Consider the following 20,239-nt stretch of genomic DNA (forward strand, 5'->3'; position numbering starts at 1 on the left):
CAGCACACCCAATTCTAAGGTAACTAGTATATCTGAGTTCCTCTTAAGACAAAAGTGGCTTAACTGTTCTTCCTGATTAAGTTTTGATCTAGTGTGGATGAGGATGTCTGAAACCATCTCTCGGGTTCCTGTTTTACAGCAGGCAGACACCCAGCTTGTGCTCCAGGCGCCTGCAGCCACTTATGCCTTCTGTCTCCTGTCCACCCCAAGGGCTATAAGTGTGTTTGTCCCGAAGGAATGTTTCTTTCACCTTCTGGCACATGCAGTGGTAAGCACATTGGGTAAAATGGGCTCAGCTTAAGGAGGCATCCTCCATGGTAGCCTGGAAATAAGGTAGCTTCCATTTCTCAATCAGTGGCTTTTGTCCTTGACAACCTTCTTTGATGACTACTTTGTTATCAAAACAACTTGATTCATTTTTTTTTCCTTTCGATTGTGCTAAAAAATATCCAAAATAGAGAACTTAGCATTTTAGCCATTTCTCAGTGGCATGAAGTACAACCATCACCACCGTCCACCTCCAGAACTACTTCATCTTCCCGAACTGAAAACCCTTAACCCACTAGATGTCCCCATTCTCCTCTCCCTTTCAACTACCATTCTGTTTTCTGTCTGTATGAATTTGCCTATTTCAAGTATCACATTAAGTGAAATTACGGTATATTTATCTTTTGGGTCTGCCATCTTTCACTAGTTACTATATAAGTGTTTCATCCACAATGTAGCAAGTGTACATTCTTTCTAAAAGTTGGATGATATTCCAGTGTGTGTACGTAGCATATTTCATTTATTTTTCCATCTGTTGTTGGACAATTAGATTTGATAAGCTTTAAATCAAGCTTTACATGAAAACTTGCAAAAGAGGTGATCTAAGAAATCCTTGATAATCTTATGACCAATTCTATATTCTGACTCATGTTTATAAGTAGTCTCTACCGCATTATTGTTTTACTTAAACATTGTCAACATAAGTTCTCCAGGTTGCTCTTTCCTCTTCAAAATATTAAAGGTGACATAAAATCCATTGAACTTCTCTATCCAATTTACTCTGTTTTCTCCTATAGAATATTGAGGTTTTAAGGATAAATTACATAAGTTTTATTTTATTTATTTATTCTAAGTTTACAGGGACAGCTCTGAAAGACATCATGTGTAATAAGCTGTAGTGGCAAACTCATCAGCCTGAATTTCATTTGAAGCCTTATACATTATATACTGTTATACTCAATTACCTGAGTAACACAGTGTTTAAAATCCTTTAGTAGTGAGAGATCATTAAATGAAGCAGAGCAGTACTCCTGCCCTCATTCTCACAATTTTCCCAAGTTTTCCCACAGAAGACCCAGTGTCTTGGGCACACTGAGCAACACTGCCATTTGCCCAAATGACCTTCTTCTGTAAAAGCTACGGTACACATGTTGGATGTGTGCTTCAGAAGCTGACATCGGTACCTCAGCTTGAATTAGGGGCACTGCTCCAGAAGAGACTCTGGGCTCATATGACAAATGTTCAAATAGCAAATCTCTTTTTCTTTCATAGAGTTAAAACTTGTGTATTCTTCTGGCAAACGTCTGTACTTGTTGAAAGTTGGCTCTATGGGATCTGCCATAGAGAGAACTCTAGTTGAAGAACATTCTGGGAACATCTATTTATTGGATATTGACTGGAAAAGGAACCTCATCTATTGGACAAATGCTCAGGGACATCTAGTCTACTCAACTGGGTATTCTGGACAAAAGCTAGAGATCTGGACACAGAGTACTGGTAAGTTGGTGAGGGCATCTTGTTTTCCTCTCTGCTTTTATTTTTTGCTTCTCAAATAACTAGGACCAAAAAAAAAAAATCTTATCAAGTACTGATTTAAATAAATCTTCATGCCAGTGGAAAATCCCCACTTCTTGAAAGTTTTATCACCTCTCAATAGCACCAGAAGGTGAAGACCAACTCTTTACTTATTGAAGTGTTAACTATATCTGATTTATTCTTGCTCTTAGGAGATATGTGCAGATTGTCAGAAAGCTACTATGACTCAGGGAATCCTAGAGCTGTAGTAATAAGGTTTTAAAATTTTTACATTTCTGGCCTTAAATCAGGGGAGGATAGAAATGGACCTTTCATTCTTCAATTTTTGCATTGCAAATTTTTCTTATACTAATTTAGAAGTAATTTGCAATGCAGATCTCAGAGTGAACTAGCAAGATATTTTCTTAATATGGTATATATACTTTCTTCCCCCTCCCACACTCCTAAATGCCACACCCCATCCCCAAGTTCCATGTAAACATCTACTTTGTAAGGGAGAACTGAGACTTGAGTTCTGTGATTAGAACTAGATTTCAGAATATCTGTCCCTTGGGTCTCTGCCAAGTGCTAAGGACAGGCTTTAATGCAAAAGGTGCTGTATTGAAATACATATCTCAGAGTCATCCTTTGGGGCAGTATACCTTACCAGAGAGCACTGTTGGGTGACCACAATTACTGGCAGCAGCTCCCCAGTGATGTTCAGGGTTTATAAGAGAGTCACAATTTCGTTTGAGGGGTTTCTAATGTCAAGTGCTGAGTCCTTGTGTCTGTAATAATCTTTTGTTACTGTAAGCAACACCTGAGATAATCAACTTACAAAGAAAAAAAATTAAATAAAGAAAAGAGGAAAGATTTCTTTTGGATCATGGATTTAGAGATCCCATTCAGGCAGATCTGTTGCTTTTAGGCCTCTGGTGGGGATGAGGGATGGCAATGGTAGGGAGTGCGTGGTGGAAAAAAATTGTTTTCCTTGTGACCAAGCAATAAAAGAGAGCAAAAGAAAGAGGCTGGGGATCCATGAATCACATCCAGACACACCCTGACTGACCTAAAGTCCTCTCACTAGGCCCCACCTCTTAAAGGTTCCACCAACTCTCAATAGCACTACAAACTCAAGACCAAGCCTTTGGGTGACATTCAAGATCCAAACTATATTAATAAGTCCCTGTCTCAAAATTTAAAAATAAAAAATGGATGGGGGTCTGGGGGTGTGGCTCAGGAGCTGAAGCTCCCTTAGGTTTGATCCTTGGTTAAAAAAAAAAAAAAAAAAAAAAAAAAAAAAAAAAAAAGCTCGAAGATTCTGTTTTAGAAATACAGTACCTATCTATAGGAGCCAGGGAATATAGCTTAGTGGCAGATCACTTGCCTACCATTCACTGTGCTGGGTTCAATTCCCAGCAAAACACACACACACACACACACACACACACACACACACACACACACTCACACATACATGAAGTAGTGTAGCATGGCTCAAAAGAATTTCACTCACCCTGATAATTGGGCTCTCAACAGAATCCACAGAGGGCCAAGGTTGAGTCTGTAATTCCAGAAGAGAAGTCAATATTCTCTGGATACAACAGAACCCAACAAAGGGAAGATAGCATCTGCATCTAAGATGGCCAGTCTGTTCTTACTAGTTTGTCAACCTTAAGTCATTTCTCCTTTTGCAGGCAGAGTAACTTCGTGGTTATGGGGAGAACTCAGATGTGTAAGTTCCTCCCTATGAAAATGTAAGGAATAGTAAAGAAATGCTTCCCCACTAAGGCCCAGTACTAGGAATGACCTACAGCCCATCGGCCCTTTGCGTTCTGGCTTCCCTCTTCTGCCCCGTAGCCCACCCTCATGCCTCTCCTGTTGGTCTTCTTCTCTGGTGGTTAACATTGGAGTTCTTCCTGTGATACCCAGGGGTGTGCTGAAAATGATAGCCACCAGCTCTTCAAGGACAAGTGCACATATATACTTACATATGTTTAAAATAAAACTTACTGATGTAAAGGATATCAACCTACAAATGTTAAAAAACACGATTTCTTTATTGTAAACTTTTTTCGTGGTTATTTTGACTGATTTTCACAGAATTTTTTTTTATGGTAAAGTCTTGGATCAAAAGCAATTCTATGAGTTACAATTCAACTAAGTTTTAATAATCTTTGAATAAATGCTTGCTACTATCTGATTAGTCAATGATATTTTTGAAGGAGTGTAGTTTCAACTTGAACGGAGTTTGATGCTTCTGTTTTCATAGTGAAGTGATAAAGACTTGGAATCAGTTCATCGGTGACATAAATGACTTCTTTGCTGAATTGAATAATAAATTTCAAATACTAGAAAAAAGGTTTCCTTAACTTTGGGGGGTATTTAAAGTATAATGGCTATAGATATGACACATGCAAGATGAATCTTATAATCATTTACATTTTATTACTTTCTTAGATTTAGACTAGGATCTGGCAAACGTTTTGTGTAAGAAGGCCAGATTGTACATATTTTAGGTTTAATGGGCTCTCTCTTGTTATCGCACTGAAGTAGTCATAGACAGAGTGTGAATGATCAGCAACATTCCATTAAAACTTGTATCTACAAAACCAACCAAGGAGGCCGACTTGGCCCAAGGGCAATTGTTTTTATTTTAAAAAAATTTTAAATTTTGTTTTGTAGACCAGGGAATGGAAAACAGTCAAGCCCTGGTTTGTAGTATTTACAATTTTCACCATGTAAATACTCCCACGATGGCAGATTTCAAGCTACAATGTGATACATTATTAAATGTGGAGTTGGGAAGAGATGTGTGAGCAAACCTTTATTTAGTATCTCCACCATATGGGTACAATTGACATAAACATACAAGAGAATAGATACAAGTTGAGTGGCCCCAATCCAAAGATCTAAAATCCAGAATGTGATAAAATGTGAAAGTTTTTGAGTTCTCACAAAATGGAATAAATGGAAACTTCCATGGCTGGTCCGTCGGTTGAAAAAAATTTTTAAATTTATTCTTTTTAAATATACATGACAGTAGAAGGTATTTTGACATATTATACACACATCATTTATTCTAATTAGGATCTCATTCTTGTGGTTGTGCATGATGTGGCGTTTCACTGGTTGTGTATTCATATATGAACATAAGAAAGTTATTTCTGATTCATTATGTTTTTCCTGTTCCCATCCTTTCTTCTTTCCCTTCATTCCCCTTTGTCTAATCCAATGATCTTTTATTCTTCCCTCCCCACCCCTTATTGTGTGTTAACATCCACCTACTAGAACATTTGGCCTTTGGTTTTTGGGGACTGGCTTATTTCACTTAGCATGACAGTCTTCAGTTCCTTTCCATTCACTGGCAAGTGCCATAATTCCATTCTTCTTTCTGGTTGAGTAATGTTCCCTAGTGTATATGTATACATTTTCTTTATCCATTCACCTGTCAAAGGGCACCTAGGTTGTTTCCATAGCTTAGTCCTCCTGAATTAGCTGCTATAAACATGGATGTGACTGTGTCACTGTATTATGCTGATTTTAAGTCCTTTGGGTTAAACCGAGGAGTGGGATAGCTGGGTCAAAATGATGGTTCCATTCCAAGTTTTCTGAGGAACCTCCATACTACTTTCCAGCATGGTTGTACCAATTTGCAGCCCCACTGTCAGTGTATGAGTATACCTTTTCCCCCACATCCTCACCAACATTTATTGTTACTTGTATTCTTGATAGCTGCCATTATGATTGGAGTGAGATGAAATCTCAGTGTAGTTTTAATTTGCATTTTTGTTGACCGGTCCTATTTCTTCTTCTGTGAAGTGGCTGTTCATTTCCTTTGCCTGTTTATTGATTGGGTTATCTGTTTGTTTGGTGTTCTTTTTTGAGTCCTTTATATATCCTAGTGATTAATGCTCTGAGGTGCAGGTGGCAAAGATTTTCTCCTGTTCTGTAGGCTCTCTCTTCATATTCTTGTTTGCTTTGCTGTGAAGAAGTTTTTAGTTTGATATCATCCCATTGGTTGATTCTTGATTTTATTATGCCTGGCATTTGTGGTGAGTTGTCGTCAAAGTTCAGATGCACCAAAAATACTGTATAAGAATTACCTTTTAGGCTACATGTGTAAGGCGTACATGAAACATCAATGAATTCTGTGTTTGGAGACTAGGTTCCCATCCCCAAAGTACCTCATCATTGTAAAAAAAATATTCCAAAATCCAAAACATTTGGTCCTAAGCATTTTGGATAAAATTTGGATACTCAGCTTGTAATAGTGAACTGTAGGAGAACAGTTAGAAAGTAATGAGTAGTTGTTGCTTTCAATAAATCAGTATAATTCATTTAATTGTTAATATTGAATAATCAGCTTAAAGGATTTTTAAAAATTTAATAATTGGCTAGTGTAAGCTTGTGCAAATCAGCTTTGTTACCTTCTGTAAAATGACAGACACTATCCTAACCTTTCTATTTGATTTGTTTTAACCCTAATTATCATAACACCCCTACCAAAAATACCCTATTACACATTTAAGGAAACCAAGGCATAGAAGTTAACTGACATCATGTGAAAGAACAGTATGTTTTTGGTTTTGGTACTAGGGATTGAACTCAGGAATGCTTTGCCATTGAGCTTAGTAGTACTTTTATTTATGTTTTTATTTTAAGATAGGGCCTCACTAACTTATTGAGGCTGGCTTTAAATTTGGGAATCCTCCTGTCTCAGCCTCCTGAATCATTGGGATTACAGGTGCACACCACCAAAATGGAACAGGGTTTTGAATGAAGCGATCTGACTTGCTAGCCTGATATTGCTCTCACACTGTATGCTAGATGGCATCCTGGCATAGCTAAATACCTAGCTGAGACCCGGTTGGATAACACTATGGTGGGTGTGGGTAGTAGTGAGAGTGCTTTGCAGGCTAGTGCCTAACTCAGCTCTTCACATCTAAAAGCAGACATTTTGTGGCTTTTGTAGACGTGGTTCCTAGCATAACTGTGCCTTCTAGTTGTAAATTTCCTCATTGTCCATGCACTCCATCAGTGACCTTCCATACCACTATAGGGGTGTCACAATCTCTGCTTTCCTCTAGCAGTTTCAGTTCTGTTGACTTGACATGCAGTGGACTGATTTTCATATTAACCCCTGAGGAGGAAAGAATGTGCATCTCAAGTCGCAGACCTGCATTTAAATGCCGCTTGGACATCAAACCTACAAAAGTATAATGCATGCCTCCCTTGCCAGGTGTCTACAGGGATCAAAGGAACTCATGTGACAAGGTACTGGAACCAGAGCATGTGTGATAAGGCTCATCATGGAAATGAGCGCTGTCAGTTTGTGAGGGACTCTCACATCCTTGCCCCAACTCTTGTCTCCTTTCTTTCCTTGACCCAGAGTTTGAGTCAGCACGTGAATGGGTTGAAAGCCCTGTATAATAGAGTTCCTTTTCCTCCTGCAGTCTGCTCAGCAAATGTGGACATAGCAACAGGGCACCTGTTCTGGCTGCCTTGCGACAGAGGTGCTATCCAGAAGACCAGCATTCCTGGAGCCGACACACATACCCTCTACAGCACCAGCAGCATCATACTGCAGCTGCTTCTCGACTGGCCCAGGAGGGTGCTCTATTGGGTGGAAAGCGGGAAACACTTGCAGAGTCTAACCCTGGATGGCAAAATCAGACGGGAGGTCTGGAGAGGCACCTGGACAGCGGACACCCAGATGGCCTTAGACCTGGGCTCCGATAGCATTCTCTGGACTACCCAAGGGTCAGGTAAGCCCTTGTACTGCCAATGCACGTGAGGAAGCACCAGGGGACAGCGAGCTCTAGACAGTCCTATCTTTAGTATAATGCCTCTAGTCATTCTTTCACATTTGTTTTCAATTTTTTTAATTAAATTTTTTTTTTGTCTGTGCTGGGGAAATTCTTTTTTGTTTTTAATTGACACACAATAATTGTAGACATATTTATGGAGTGCAGTGTGACGTTCTGACACATGTGTACAATATGCAGTGATCAAATCAGGGTGCATCTGTCACCTGGGACATTTATCATTTCTTTGTGGGGAGAACACTTGAAGTCCTCTCTCCTAGCCATCCCAGTTATTTCAAGAACTAGGTAGATACAGGATTTGACTAGAAGTTTGACAGTTAAAGCATGGATAGTCACCTTAAATTTGCCTCTGATTAAAAGTGTAGTTTGGGGATTTAGAAGATGGAAAACCTCAGAAATAACATACTTAATAACTTTTAAAATATACTTTGAATAGCCGTTTGTCGTGTCCAGGATTCACTTCTACTTCATTAAGTAGAAGTAATGAAACCAAAGTCCCATTGCCAATGAGGGCCAAGGGTTGCAGCTGTCACTTGGAAACAAGTACAGGTTATATCTCTGTAGCTGAGTTTGCTCATTTTCTTCCCCCGGAGTCTGTCCGTGAGGTCAGCTACGTGCTGATGGCCAGGAGTTTTTAGTATACATGGAAGCAGCAAAGTCACATCTGACGTTCCCTCATGGCAGAACAAAGCCCCTTGCTTTCCGGGAGCTTAAAGCACCTCATTAGGCTGTCTTTACATATAAAATTAAAATCTAGAAAACATGATAGGAAGAGTATGTGCTTCTTTATATTTGGGGTTTTTGAACCTCAATCTGACAGCACTTGTGCACCCCACCCAAGCATTCAGTGGTGACAGGTCACTTGTTCAGCATCCGCTTCTAAGACCTTGGCTCTTCCTTAGGGTTGCAAAGTCTGAGTCTCCTAAAAAATAGAACGTACTCTTTGAACAAGTCCTGGAGTGATGGGCTCATCGCGGCCCATGAGCCCTACCTGGTGACGGTGGACCAGGCAGCTCTTGTGCTGTGGAACAGGAAGACGCTGGAGCCCTTCTCAGTGCTGAAGGAATCATACGTAAAGAAAATGATCATCTTGGCAGAGAACCAGGAGGTGCCGGGTGAGTCCTTCTTTGGTCTGGTTATTCTTTGACTCCACTTCACTGGACCCTTCTCGTTGTTGTGCTTTCCTAGGATCCGATCCTGGGTGCCTGTACGTTTGCACGGGCAGTTGTCTTCAGCCACAGTTCAGCAGGCTGTCTCCCTAAGGGCTCTCTGTGTTGGAAACACAAGAATCCACCCCCTTTCTTCAAGTTCCTTAATGACATAAATCTCTTAGCCATATTCAAAGAAGGGTGCGGGCCATCGTCCCTTTTGGAAATCATCTTGCACATCAGCATAGTCAAGCCTTTTTGGCAGTTTTTTTAAAAAAAAAATCCATTTAATTTGCTCTAAACCAGTTTCCCAAACTGATTTATCAAAGAAACCGTTTTTCCCCCTCATGGAGCTGAACCCAGGCACCCTTAATCACTGAGTCACATCCCAGCCCTTTTTAATTGTTTTATTTTGACACAGTGTCTCTCACTAAGTTGCTGAGGCTGGCTTTAAACTGGCAATCCTCCTGCCTCAGCTTCCAGAGCTTCTGGGATTACAGGGGTATGCCACCATGCCTGGCTAAGTAGTATCTTGAAGGGGACCCTCTGTGAGACTCCTTTAAGGTTGTGGATGCAAGTTGAGTTTTCCTTGTCTGAAATACTTGAGACAGATTTGGAGTTTTTTGGAGTTTTGTAATGTTTGAGTCTACCTAATATTTTGGGAGGGTACCCAAGTCTAAAAATCCACTTATGTTTTCTATACATCTTATGCACATAGCCTGAAGGTAATTTTATACAACATGTTTAGTGCTTGCTCCTGCATGACTATGGCCTGTCACCTGAGGACTTGTGGCATTGTGTTGGCACTTACAGAGTTGTAGATTTTGAAACATTTTGGACTTCAGATTTTTGGATTTAGCATGTTCAACTTGTACCAGGAAAAACAGTGCTCTTGCTTTTATTGAAGTTGTGTCAGGGTTATTTGAATGAATCTGCTTAAGGCTGACTTGCCTTTCTTTTTCTTTTCATATATGTTGTTGCCACAGAGCCTCCCCGCCCCCCGCCACAAAAAAAAAAAAAATCTGATCTTGAATCACAAGGCAGGAAAAGAGGGAATTCATATCACAGGCGTCATTGTCATTGTTAGCAGATGTAGCTGGATGTCTTGAAGTGGAAACACAAAGGACAGACACATTCCTTCTGTATACCCCATCTCATTCTGTCCTCCCATTCCCCTCCTCTGTCCAAACTGCCTTACTTCTTTTTTTTAAGATGTTGATGGACCTTTATTTTATACATTTATTTATATGTGGTGCTCAGAATTGAACCCTGTGCTTCACACATGCTAGGCAAGCGCTCTATCATTAAGCCACCACCCCAGCCACCGAACTGCCTTTTTGACTCACTGGTTGGTTACGCCTGATCTTAAGAGTTAAAAGCATTAGGCATAGGGACAGATTTCTTAGGTGGTGAAGTGTGCCAGTAAAGTTGATTTTCTGTAACAAATCCAATCTTGATTATTCTAACAAATCTGTTCAGTTGCTACAATGGTTGCTGAAGAGCACTAATGATAACTTTTAGGACTGTAATTAATGCTTTTCAGCAAATGAGGACCCATTATATGCTGGCCCTTATTCAAGACCACAGGATGCTATAGCAGGAAAGCAGAAGGACAGTTATGCCTCACTTAATGATAGGGATATCTTCTGAGAATGTGTAATGTTAGTGATGTCGTCACTATATTAACATCATATAATGTACCTACGCAAGCCCACAAGCCCAGATGGAGTAGACCATATACACCTACTGTACGTATTTGTATGTGCTAGACTTTGTTTTTTTTTTTTTTTTTTAACCCAAGGCACTTAACAAATGAGCCCACATCCACAGCCCTTTTTTATTTAGAGACGGGGTATCACTGAGTTGCTTAGGGTCTCACTAATTGCTGAGGCTGGCTTTGAACTTGCCATCCTCCTGCCTCAGCCTCCAGAGCCACTGGGATTATAGGCATGTACCCAGTGCCCAGCTGTGCTAGACTTTTATATGACTGGCAGCATAGTCGTTTTTTTTTTTTTTTTAACACCAGTATCGTTACAAACACATGAGTAATTCGTTGTGCTTGACATAAGAACAGCCTCAACTTTATATGATGTTAGTGACATCACAGAGTGCTAGGAACTTTTCAGCTTCATTTTAATCTCATGAGATTATTGTCATAAGTGAGACTGTTGTTGACTGAAATGTCAATCATACTACACATAACTGTACTTTTTTATTCCTCAGACTGGAATAGAGTAGCAGATAGTGAAAAAAAAAATTAAGGTTAAAGTTTGTAGAGTGGCAAGAAGAAAACAATTTGCCCAAATTCAAAGCCAGTAGATAATGATCTAACGTACCACACTTAATCTAAGGATGTAAGATGGAGACAGTTTCACTTTTTATTCTTATGAAGTAGAAAAATGTTGGTATTCAGCCATGACATGTCTTTCTGGAAGAAGGGGACAATAGGAGCATGCCCCCAGTGCTGAGCCATACCGGCCTGACTTGCTGAAGCAGTGGTTTGCTCTAGATCCTGAGATCGAAGGAGCCACAATAGTTCCTCCTACTCTTCCTCCTCCACCACCTCTACTTTGCACCCGGTCCTCTGTCCTCTGTCGGGATGGGAAGGAATGCATTTCTCGGGAGTCCCTCTGTGATGGCCAGCGTGACTGTCAGGATGGCTCCGATGAAGAGAACTGTTCCCAGCTCTGCCACAAACCAGGTCTGTCACCCTCTCCTGTCCTCAGTGTTTTGTGCCAGGTACTCTGAGTTGGCTTTGAGCGTGCCTTGAGTTGTCAGAGTGTTGATCGGAGTCCTGCTGACTTTCCCTAGGCGGATTTGCGTAGATGAAAGCCACAGCCTGTCAGGATTCCGATTCTGTGAGTGCCCATTTTACCACATCTAAGCCACGTGCTAGACTATTACTTCCTTGCTGCTTCAAATTTGCTAGTTGTTCCAATCTGACCTAAATGGCCCACTTTTACCAGAGGTGGTCTTACAAGTCATCAGAGTAACCAAACACAAGGCTTTAGTTAATGACCTAGCTTACCTCCCTGGTTTAGTTGACCTGAGCATGTTATGAATCAATTAGATATTAGAACTCAGATTAAACAAGATGCAGTCTGTTTACACCTCAGATTCCAGAATGAGAGTGAGTTCGTCTCAGTTTGGACCTTCTGTCTGACTGTGCTAGCTCTGGCATTTTCCATTTAAGGAGTCTTCCAGTGTCTGGATGGAAGAAGGTGCATAGAGGAGAAATACCACTGCGATGGGGCTCAGCACTGCTTGGATGGGTCTGATGAGCTCAGCTGCTGGAAGCCTGTGGAAGAGTGTTCTCTGCGGTGTGACAACAAGACTCGCTGCATCCCTAAAAGCTGGCTCTGTGATGGGAACCCAGACTGCTCTGACAAGAGAGATGAACAAGGATGTGGTAGGTTTCAAGGGGCTTCCTGAAAGCATTTTAAACAGTATTACAGTTGCTGCTGCTTTTTCATAGTAGGTAGGTTCTAAATGAGCAGATATGGAACCACCCTCACTCCTGGAAGTCATGCCAGGTTGGGTACCTATGGAGCCTCTGGTCACAATGTTTTCATCAACGGACTGATACTTAGCCTCTTTGCATATGTATTTCTGTTGAAAGGTGTCATGATATCCATTGTTGATTCATCAGCATTGAGCTCACAACACTGCCATTCAGCCCTTAACGCAGCTTACCTAATACAGGTATTTCTCCTTAAGGCACGTCACAGCTGTCTTGTGCTCAGGAATATTAGACAGCATTTCAGCCCTGTGCTAGGAGGCCATTCAATAGAAAAATCACCAAAATGAGACTAAATAGACTGCAAAAAGTACACTTATAGTTTAAGAGCCAACATGAGAATGCCCCAGTGCGTCTGTTTGACCTCTGCTGGGAACTTGCACATTGAGTGACTTAAATTTCTTGCCACTATGCATGTGTCTGCAGATGACATGAGAGTATGGAAGTGCCGGGGTGTGCTGCAGCAAAATAACCGGGGGGATGACGAATAACTTTTGCACATTGATACAGCAGGAGTACGAGCCCTTTATTGTAGGGCAACAGAGGTATTTAAACATTTTGCACAGCTTATCTTAATTAGCATAAATGAGATACATCAGTCAACCAATAAGGAATCTCCACACTTAATGGCTTGCTTTTGTTACTTCTCAAACCACTCCCTCTGGCATTTTGCCAGGCACCATCCAGACTTGTTTACGAACTCTAACATTCCCCTGGCAAAATGCCAGGTGTTATTTTGACTTGTTTACAGACTCTAACATGGAAGTACTGACCTGAGGTTACAAAGAAAGTAAGTAGTTGAATGTGTCAACACTGAATCCAAAAATGAGGATCATTGACTCTCTTTTCTACAGATGTAACAGACTAAGATAAAAGGTCTTGAGGTAGAGGGATCTTGGAGATCAGCTCCAATGCTCCCTTCTATTACAAGACCATCTAGTGGGAATCCATCGATGCTCCAAAGTTCCTTTATGTTGAGTTAGACTCTACCTCCTTGAAGATTTAAATTTTCGTCTCAGCTTCCGCCTTGTGGGATCCGTGTAGCAGAGAAAATTGGGAGAATCTAAGTGGGAGGAGGGAAGCTGGGTAAGTCACTACGTTAGTCAGCCTTCTGTCCTTGTGACCAAGCTACTGGACAAAGAACAACTTAGAGAAGAGATGTTTATTTGCGGCTCATGATTTCAGAGATCTCAGTCCATGGTTGGCTGGCTCCATGGCTCTGAGCATGAGGTAAGGCTTCTGCCAACATCATGGTAGAAGGATGTGGTGAGAAGAGCTGCTCAGCTTGTGGCAGTCAGGAGGCAGAGAGAGAAAGAGGAAGGGGCCAGGTCATACCTCTAACCACATCCCCCCCACCTTTAGTCATCACCCAGTAGTCCATTCAGCTGTCAGTGAGTTAATCTACAAATGGATTAATCCACTGAAGAGGTCAGAGACCTAATTATTTCTGAAAGCTCCAGCTCTGCACCTTGCTATGCTTCCAATACGTGAACTTTTCAGATGAAGTTCCGGATCCCCACCATAACAGGTACCATGATAGATTTGAATGTGGAGGAGACTGCATAGCCAGAGGCTATGACTGCATTGGGATCCATGACAATATCAGGAGGTAAGAGATACAGGAAGGGAGGTAAATCATACTCAAGGTATGATTTACTTTTTAACACCTATTGTAGTTTTTCCTAGGCTTGATTCTTTCTCTTAGATGTTTATCAAGTAACATCTATGTATACGTATTGAGTTTAAGAATGTAAATTATAGAATATTTTGCATGTTGTGGAAGCATTTTTTTTTTGATAGATAAATAAAGGGCCCAGAGGGGTGTCCTTACTGTGCCTATCCCAGTGTCCTACACATCCTCCCACCCCTGTCCCTCAGCCCTTGATTTCTAGGACAAATAGCAGATTTTCAGGGCTAGCTTCTGGTTGGGGCTTGAGCTCCTTATTAGGCCCTTTCTGACCCAACTTTGGACTAGAACCATCTTCCTGCTCTAACACTTGTTTGGGCTAGTTCCTAAAATGAAGTGATAGCACTAAACTGAGGGATCTTCTAACCATTTTATTTGTCATTGAATTGCTTCCTATGTGGTTTAGTTCTCACCTAAAGCTTTTTATTTTTTCAGTTCACGAGAAATGCAGCCCATCTGAATTTAGATGTGAGAATGGCCAGTGCATCCCTTTCTCTCTGCATTGTGATGGGAACCGAGACTGCCTGGACCACTCGGATGAAGAAGACTGCCCTGTTGCCTGGCCCCTGAGGTGCCCACCAGGGGAGGTGAAGTGCAGGCGGAGTGGAGAATGTGTGCTGGCAGAATGGATATGTGACCATGACCTGGACTGCAAAGATGGAAGTGATGAGAAGGTAGGACACTCTTGTTTCAGGAAAAGGGGAGTTTAGTCACCCATCAGAATCTGTGGGGGATTGGCTCCAGGACCGCCTCATGGACATTCAAATATTCACAGAGGCTCAAGTTCCTTGTATAAAATGGTATAGTATTTGCTTATAACCTGAGCACATCCTGCAAGATTCTTTAGATCATTTCTAGATTAATTATAATACCTAATGCAAAGTTAAATGTTACATAAATAGTTGTTATAGTTTATTGTGTAAGGAATAATATCAAGGAAAAATGTATATATTTAGTACAAACACTATTTCTTTTGCAAATATTTGGGGTCTTGGTTAGTGGAATCCATGGACAAAGAACCCATAGATATGGAGGGCCAACTGTGGATTTCTAATCACAGCATAGTACATGATTTCTGTAGAAAATTTGGGAAAATGCAAGACCAGAGAAGTCACCATAATTACTCCCCAGAAAGCCACTCCTAGTTACATCAAAGTGTTCCAAATGTTAACAGGAAGCTGTTGAAATTCATACTTTCAAGAGACATATTTGTGTTGTAGGAGATTTGCAAGTGGTAGCATGTGATAACCATGACATAAATGTCCTACCTAGATATGTGGTATGAAGGACTGAACAACCCTGTCACTAGCTCTACTTAATTGTCACTATGAATTTTACTAAAGCTCCAGCATGTATAGATGCAGCTTGAACTCAAATTCTACTGCTTGCATGTGACCTCAAGCAAGGACTTTTTCCTAAGTGTTCAATTTCCTCTTCAGAAACTGTGGATTTAGGATACATCTTGTCCTGCAGAGGGGCTGAGAATGAATTTAAAGGCTCCAGGGACTAGCAGGTGCATAGATGTCCCTCTCCCTTCGAGTACCCAAGTCAGAGTAGGTACAAAAATATGCTCAGTGTTAATTTGCTGGGGTATGTGTTAGCCAGGGCAGGCAGAATTCTACATCAGTGTTTCTAGAACAAATTCCTTTGCTTTTGTTTGCAAATTAAGTTAAGGCTTCCCAATCGGTCAGTGTGTCAAAAATAAGACGTTATTTCCCACTACTTGATATCCTAAACTCCAGCTACAAAAAGACTTTCTCATAATTCATGTCACTTCTGAGATTTTGGACTCCATCTGGCCTCCTTAAAGTGCGGGCTTGGGAGCAGTCTCCTCACCCAGGCCTCCTTCCCCCAAGCTCCCTTTCTGGGCTCTGGATGCCGGAGCTGCTGACTACATCGCTGTCTCCTCAGGACTGTGACCCTGAGGTGCTTCAGTGTGGCCCGACCCAGTGGAGCTGTGCCAGTAGAGACCAGTGTGTGCCTGACTCCTGGCACTGTGACGGACACAGTGACTGCAGGGACGGCAGTGACGAGGCTGGATGTAAGTACAAGGAGCCCTACATGTGGGCGGGACAGGGGTGCAGAGGTCATTGGCTTTCAAGGGCCCCCTAACTGTGGGAGTGAGCAACCAGCTCACAAGCAAATGCTACAGAACCAGAAATCTGTTCTCAAAACAGAGACATCTTGATTATACACAGGGAGACCATGCTGAGGGAGGGATCCCTGGGGGCCAGAAAACAACTCTTAAGTAAGAAGCCATCCCTTGCAGGCCCCCCTCAGAAGTGCCTGGGTTCTGAGTTCCGATGCGGCACCGACGCCTGCCTGAGCCTCAGCGAGGTGTGTGATGGGAAGGCAGACTGTTCTGACGGTTCTGATGAAGGTGGAGCGTGCTCGCTGGCAGCCTGCAGCCCAGGACAGTGCTCCCACACCTGCTACCCGTCCCCAGCCGGGCCCGTGAGTTGCTTCTGTTCTTGAGCAGCTATAAACATGGTCTAGGGAAAGTAGGCAGTGGTCTCATTCAGGTTGTGCCTGACTGCTCCTTGACCTCTTAAGTCTTACATAGCAGAGCTGTCTTGACTTCCACTGATCTGCCTGAGCCTTCTGGCTCCTGGTGAGACCTTTCTTGGCTCCTTTCCTACCTTGAATCTCCTGGAACCTTGCCACTCAGCTTGCAAAAACTATGACCATCTGAGCTCTAAATGACATGGAGGGCTAAGTGAGAACTGTTGTGGATTGTCCTAAGAGCCAAACAGTCCCCTCATGCTGCAGGAAATTGTCTACCTGCTTCTAAACAGTTGCATCCATGTGAGTCTTTGGAATCTGACCTGCCCTGAAATGGTGAACTGTCTGGGCTCTAGTTAGTATTGTTGGTTGGCAAGAACACAGTGAACTTGATTGTAATGGATAAGTCGTGGGGAAACTGTTCTGGTGTCGGGTTATACTGGCATCTTTGTTGGTAGACAGCCAGCTAGATAAGTCTGCGTGCCTCTCCTCGCAGTGATCCTGCTTAGGCTCTGGATGTCCTGGGCTGAACTTGGACCCGTGATGGTGAAAAGGGTGTAAGGGGTGTGGTTGATAAGGCAAAGAGAATTGACTATATTAAATATAATGTTGGTTCTGAGAACAATTTGAGTTGTCAGAATTCAACACAGTCCCATACACATTTCATACCAAGGTTGATGCCATTTTGTCAATGTTGTTCTTTCTTCAGAAATTTTTAATGCCTTCTCATCTCTTTCAGATATGTGCTTGTGAGCAAGGCTTTCAGCTGGAGAGCCGTGGTCGGATCTGCCAGGATGTGAATGAGTGCCAGGAGTCGGGTAGTAGGCCTTGTAGTCAGACCTGTGTCAATACCCAGGGCTCCTACTTCTGTACCTGTCGTCCTGGCTACTTGCTGGAGCCTGATGGCCACACCTGCAAAGCGACAGGTACACTGGAGCTGCAAATATCTTCAGACCCCTGGATTGTGAGCTTTGAGCTCCTAAATCTTCCAGGAATCCCAATGTCAATCTTTCTTAGATCCTAAAAGCTCCTTCTTGTTTTTCTTCGGAAAAAGCCGAGTACTTCCCACAGCTGTCTCTTCAAACCTTGCATTTCACACTGAATTAATCTGAAACTATCTGCTAATAAGATGTCACTGTAACAGAACCATAATTCTGGCATTTGTAACTATGGCTCAACCTTACCTATACAGTCGAGCATTTTTTTTTTCTGGTCTGCCTGCTCCCAAATACTTAGTTAGAAGAGAATTAAAATGGAAAAAAAAATTCTAAGTATCTTTCACTATGGTTATTATTCTAACCATTACATCATGAAGAACTACTCATCTTGTTGGCATCCTAGCCCTGTCAGTGAGAAGGCAAGAGACTACTTTGTCCTCTAATTCATTAGTCAGTGCTGGCTTTTACTGTTCAAATTCCTTTATGGCTATGTTGAAAGCAGTTCTTATTTGACAGGTGCTGAACCAGTCCTGCTTGTTGCAATTCAGTTTAACCTATTCCTCTATGGATTGAGAAGCTTGAAAGAAGATATTCTAGCAACCACAGACAAGAACCTGATTATTTTCTCTGTCGACTATGATTTAGTGGATCAAAAGGTCTTCTGGGCAGACCTCAATGCAGAGAGTATAAAGTGGATAAGTATGGACACTAAAAAGAAAGGGACCGTGGTAAAAGGTATTACACCCTTTAAGGCTTCCAAATACACATTGCATAAAAAATAAAACGAGTGGCTGTTTACATTCTAAACATGAATTTGATCATATTTCCTTTGCTACAAGAAGCCAAGGCTTGCTAGTTGGTAGGAAATGGAAAGATGCATGGTGTTCTCTGTAGTCATGGGGGTCTGCCAAATTATCAGCTGGTGACCATCATCTCTAATGGTCATCTACTATAGAAGGGGGGAGAATTTTAAAGATTTGCTGCATTGGAGATGCATATAGGAGATGGAAAATTAATGAACAATTCCAGAACCCTTGAACTCAAACCTAGTAAAAATTACCATTCAACATGTGTTCTCATGTTAAATTATTTCTTCTCTTCAGGGATAAAGTCAAACTGTCTAATGGTTGACTGGATTGGGAGGAATCTCTACTGGACTGATGGGACAGCTGGTCAGATTTTGGCCATTCAGTTGACTGCCATTTGGAGAGGGAAATCTGAGTATACAATTGTCCTGGATGATGATTTGACTCAGCCCCAATCTTTGGCTTTGGATCCCCTAAATGGGTGAGTCCAGGTTTCAGAATGACTGATCAAGACCTAGAGGTTGGTTATTCCTCCTTAGTTCTAGGTTGTTTGTGTTTATGATTTATGTCATGATTTAGTGAATCAAAAGGTCTTCTGGGTAGATCTCAAAGCAGAATGAATAGAAAACTTACTAAACTTTAGATCTATAGTGATATGGGCCAACTATACAAAAGTAATCTTAGAAACCCTGGAAAAAAAGATCTAATTTCAGTAAAATGAGATGAAAGTATTGTTCACTCAGTGGCTCACCTGTAGTTTCTTCTGCTCAGATAAACATATATCCCTCTGGACCTTTATGACTTTAAAATGATGAATAAGTATGGAACATAGGACTAATGTGGCAAGCTTGGTTTATTCCATCTAGAGTCTTTTTTCCTTCTGCAAAAGCAAAGAATTTAAAGTTAACATTCCCATCTCCTCACTGGGATGGCCTTATGGATAGCAAATATAAGAAAAAGATACAAGAAATAAGATCCAAAAGTAACACAGATTGGGTTCCCTCTCTCTTCCTTCTTAACCTTTTAAATACTTTTAACCAGGAATCTATCAACATGGCCCTCCAGAAATGGGCAGTAGTTTTCAATGCATCTAATAGCCTATGGTTAAGAATGAAGTCTAAGGCATGCATATGCCCATGAAATTATCCTACTTTTTAGCCAAGGAATAATTGGCATATTGGATATTTCCAGGCTAGGCACTAATGTACTCTCAGAATTCATGTACCACTGTTGTGATAGATACTTTACCCTCCAATGATGTCTAAACAATCACCATGAAATGTCAAGGAAAAGTGTACTTTAATATTTCACAAGTGCACTTAGACCCAATTAACGCTGAAGGAAAAAATAACTGAGCTGTAAAACAGTGTTTTAAGGAATGCATTGACATTATATTCTATAAGGCAAGGCAATACATTATCTTAAAGTTGATTTTTATTTGCACAGATTAATGTACTGGTCCGAAATTGGAGAAGAACCTCAAATAGAGCGAGCCGGAATGGATGGCAGCGACAGGAAAATACTCATCAGTCAAGGTCTTGGACGGCCAACTAGCATAGCCCTTGACCAGTTAAGTTGGAAGATATTCTGGTCCGATGACAAATTTCACTGTATTGGCTCTGCCAACCTAGATGGTACTGGCATTAGTGTAAGTGTCCTTTTGACATTAGGCTTGTTTGAAATGTCATGTGTCTTGTATGTAAAACTCACCCTAGAAAGGTCACCTTCACCATTTTAGATGTTGCAGCTAACACAAATCAAGAACCCCTTTTCAGTTGCTGTGTTTGAAGATGAAGTCTTCTGGTCGGAGTTGAAGACAAGAACAGTGCAGCGTGTGCAGAAGATGACAGGCAAGAACAGGGCTGTCCTCATCAAGCGTTCTGGACAGCCCTATGGACTCAAGGTATATAGTATGCTCTTTAAGTTATCCTCATAGTTCTCCCCAGAAAGGCTGTATGTATTAGTTATAAGAGGTGCCTAAATACCAAACTTAGTGACATATATCTATAATGATTAAAAAGCAAAATTTAG

General features: G+C 41.4%; 1 protein-coding gene across 1 annotated transcript in view; it reads left to right on the top strand.

The window, feature by feature from the left end:
• The window catches only part of LOC144250064 (prolow-density lipoprotein receptor-related protein 1-like), a 46,161-nt gene that overhangs the window by 16,091 nt on the left and 9,831 nt on the right, over window positions 1-20,239 (top strand). Inside the window, exons 12-25 of the mRNA XM_077792455.1 lie at window positions 143-268; window positions 1,540-1,764; window positions 7,239-7,550; window positions 8,513-8,725; window positions 11,268-11,459; window positions 11,952-12,167; window positions 14,398-14,636; window positions 15,874-16,003; window positions 16,232-16,416; window positions 17,204-17,390; window positions 17,919-18,137; window positions 18,506-18,689; window positions 19,655-19,856; window positions 19,947-20,111. Of these exons, the coding sequence (XP_077648581.1) occupies window positions 143-268; window positions 1,540-1,764; window positions 7,239-7,550; window positions 8,513-8,725; window positions 11,268-11,459; window positions 11,952-12,167; window positions 14,398-14,636; window positions 15,874-16,003; window positions 16,232-16,416; window positions 17,204-17,390; window positions 17,919-18,137; window positions 18,506-18,689; window positions 19,655-19,856; window positions 19,947-20,111 (2,795 nt within the window). The remainder of the gene's footprint in view (window positions 1-142; window positions 269-1,539; window positions 1,765-7,238; window positions 7,551-8,512; window positions 8,726-11,267; window positions 11,460-11,951; window positions 12,168-14,397; window positions 14,637-15,873; window positions 16,004-16,231; window positions 16,417-17,203; window positions 17,391-17,918; window positions 18,138-18,505; window positions 18,690-19,654; window positions 19,857-19,946; window positions 20,112-20,239) is intronic.

This window comes from Urocitellus parryii, chromosome 14, assembly GCF_045843805.1.
Source record: "Urocitellus parryii isolate mUroPar1 chromosome 14, mUroPar1.hap1, whole genome shotgun sequence".
NCBI classification, from domain to species: Eukaryota; Metazoa; Chordata; class Mammalia; order Rodentia; family Sciuridae; genus Urocitellus; species Urocitellus parryii.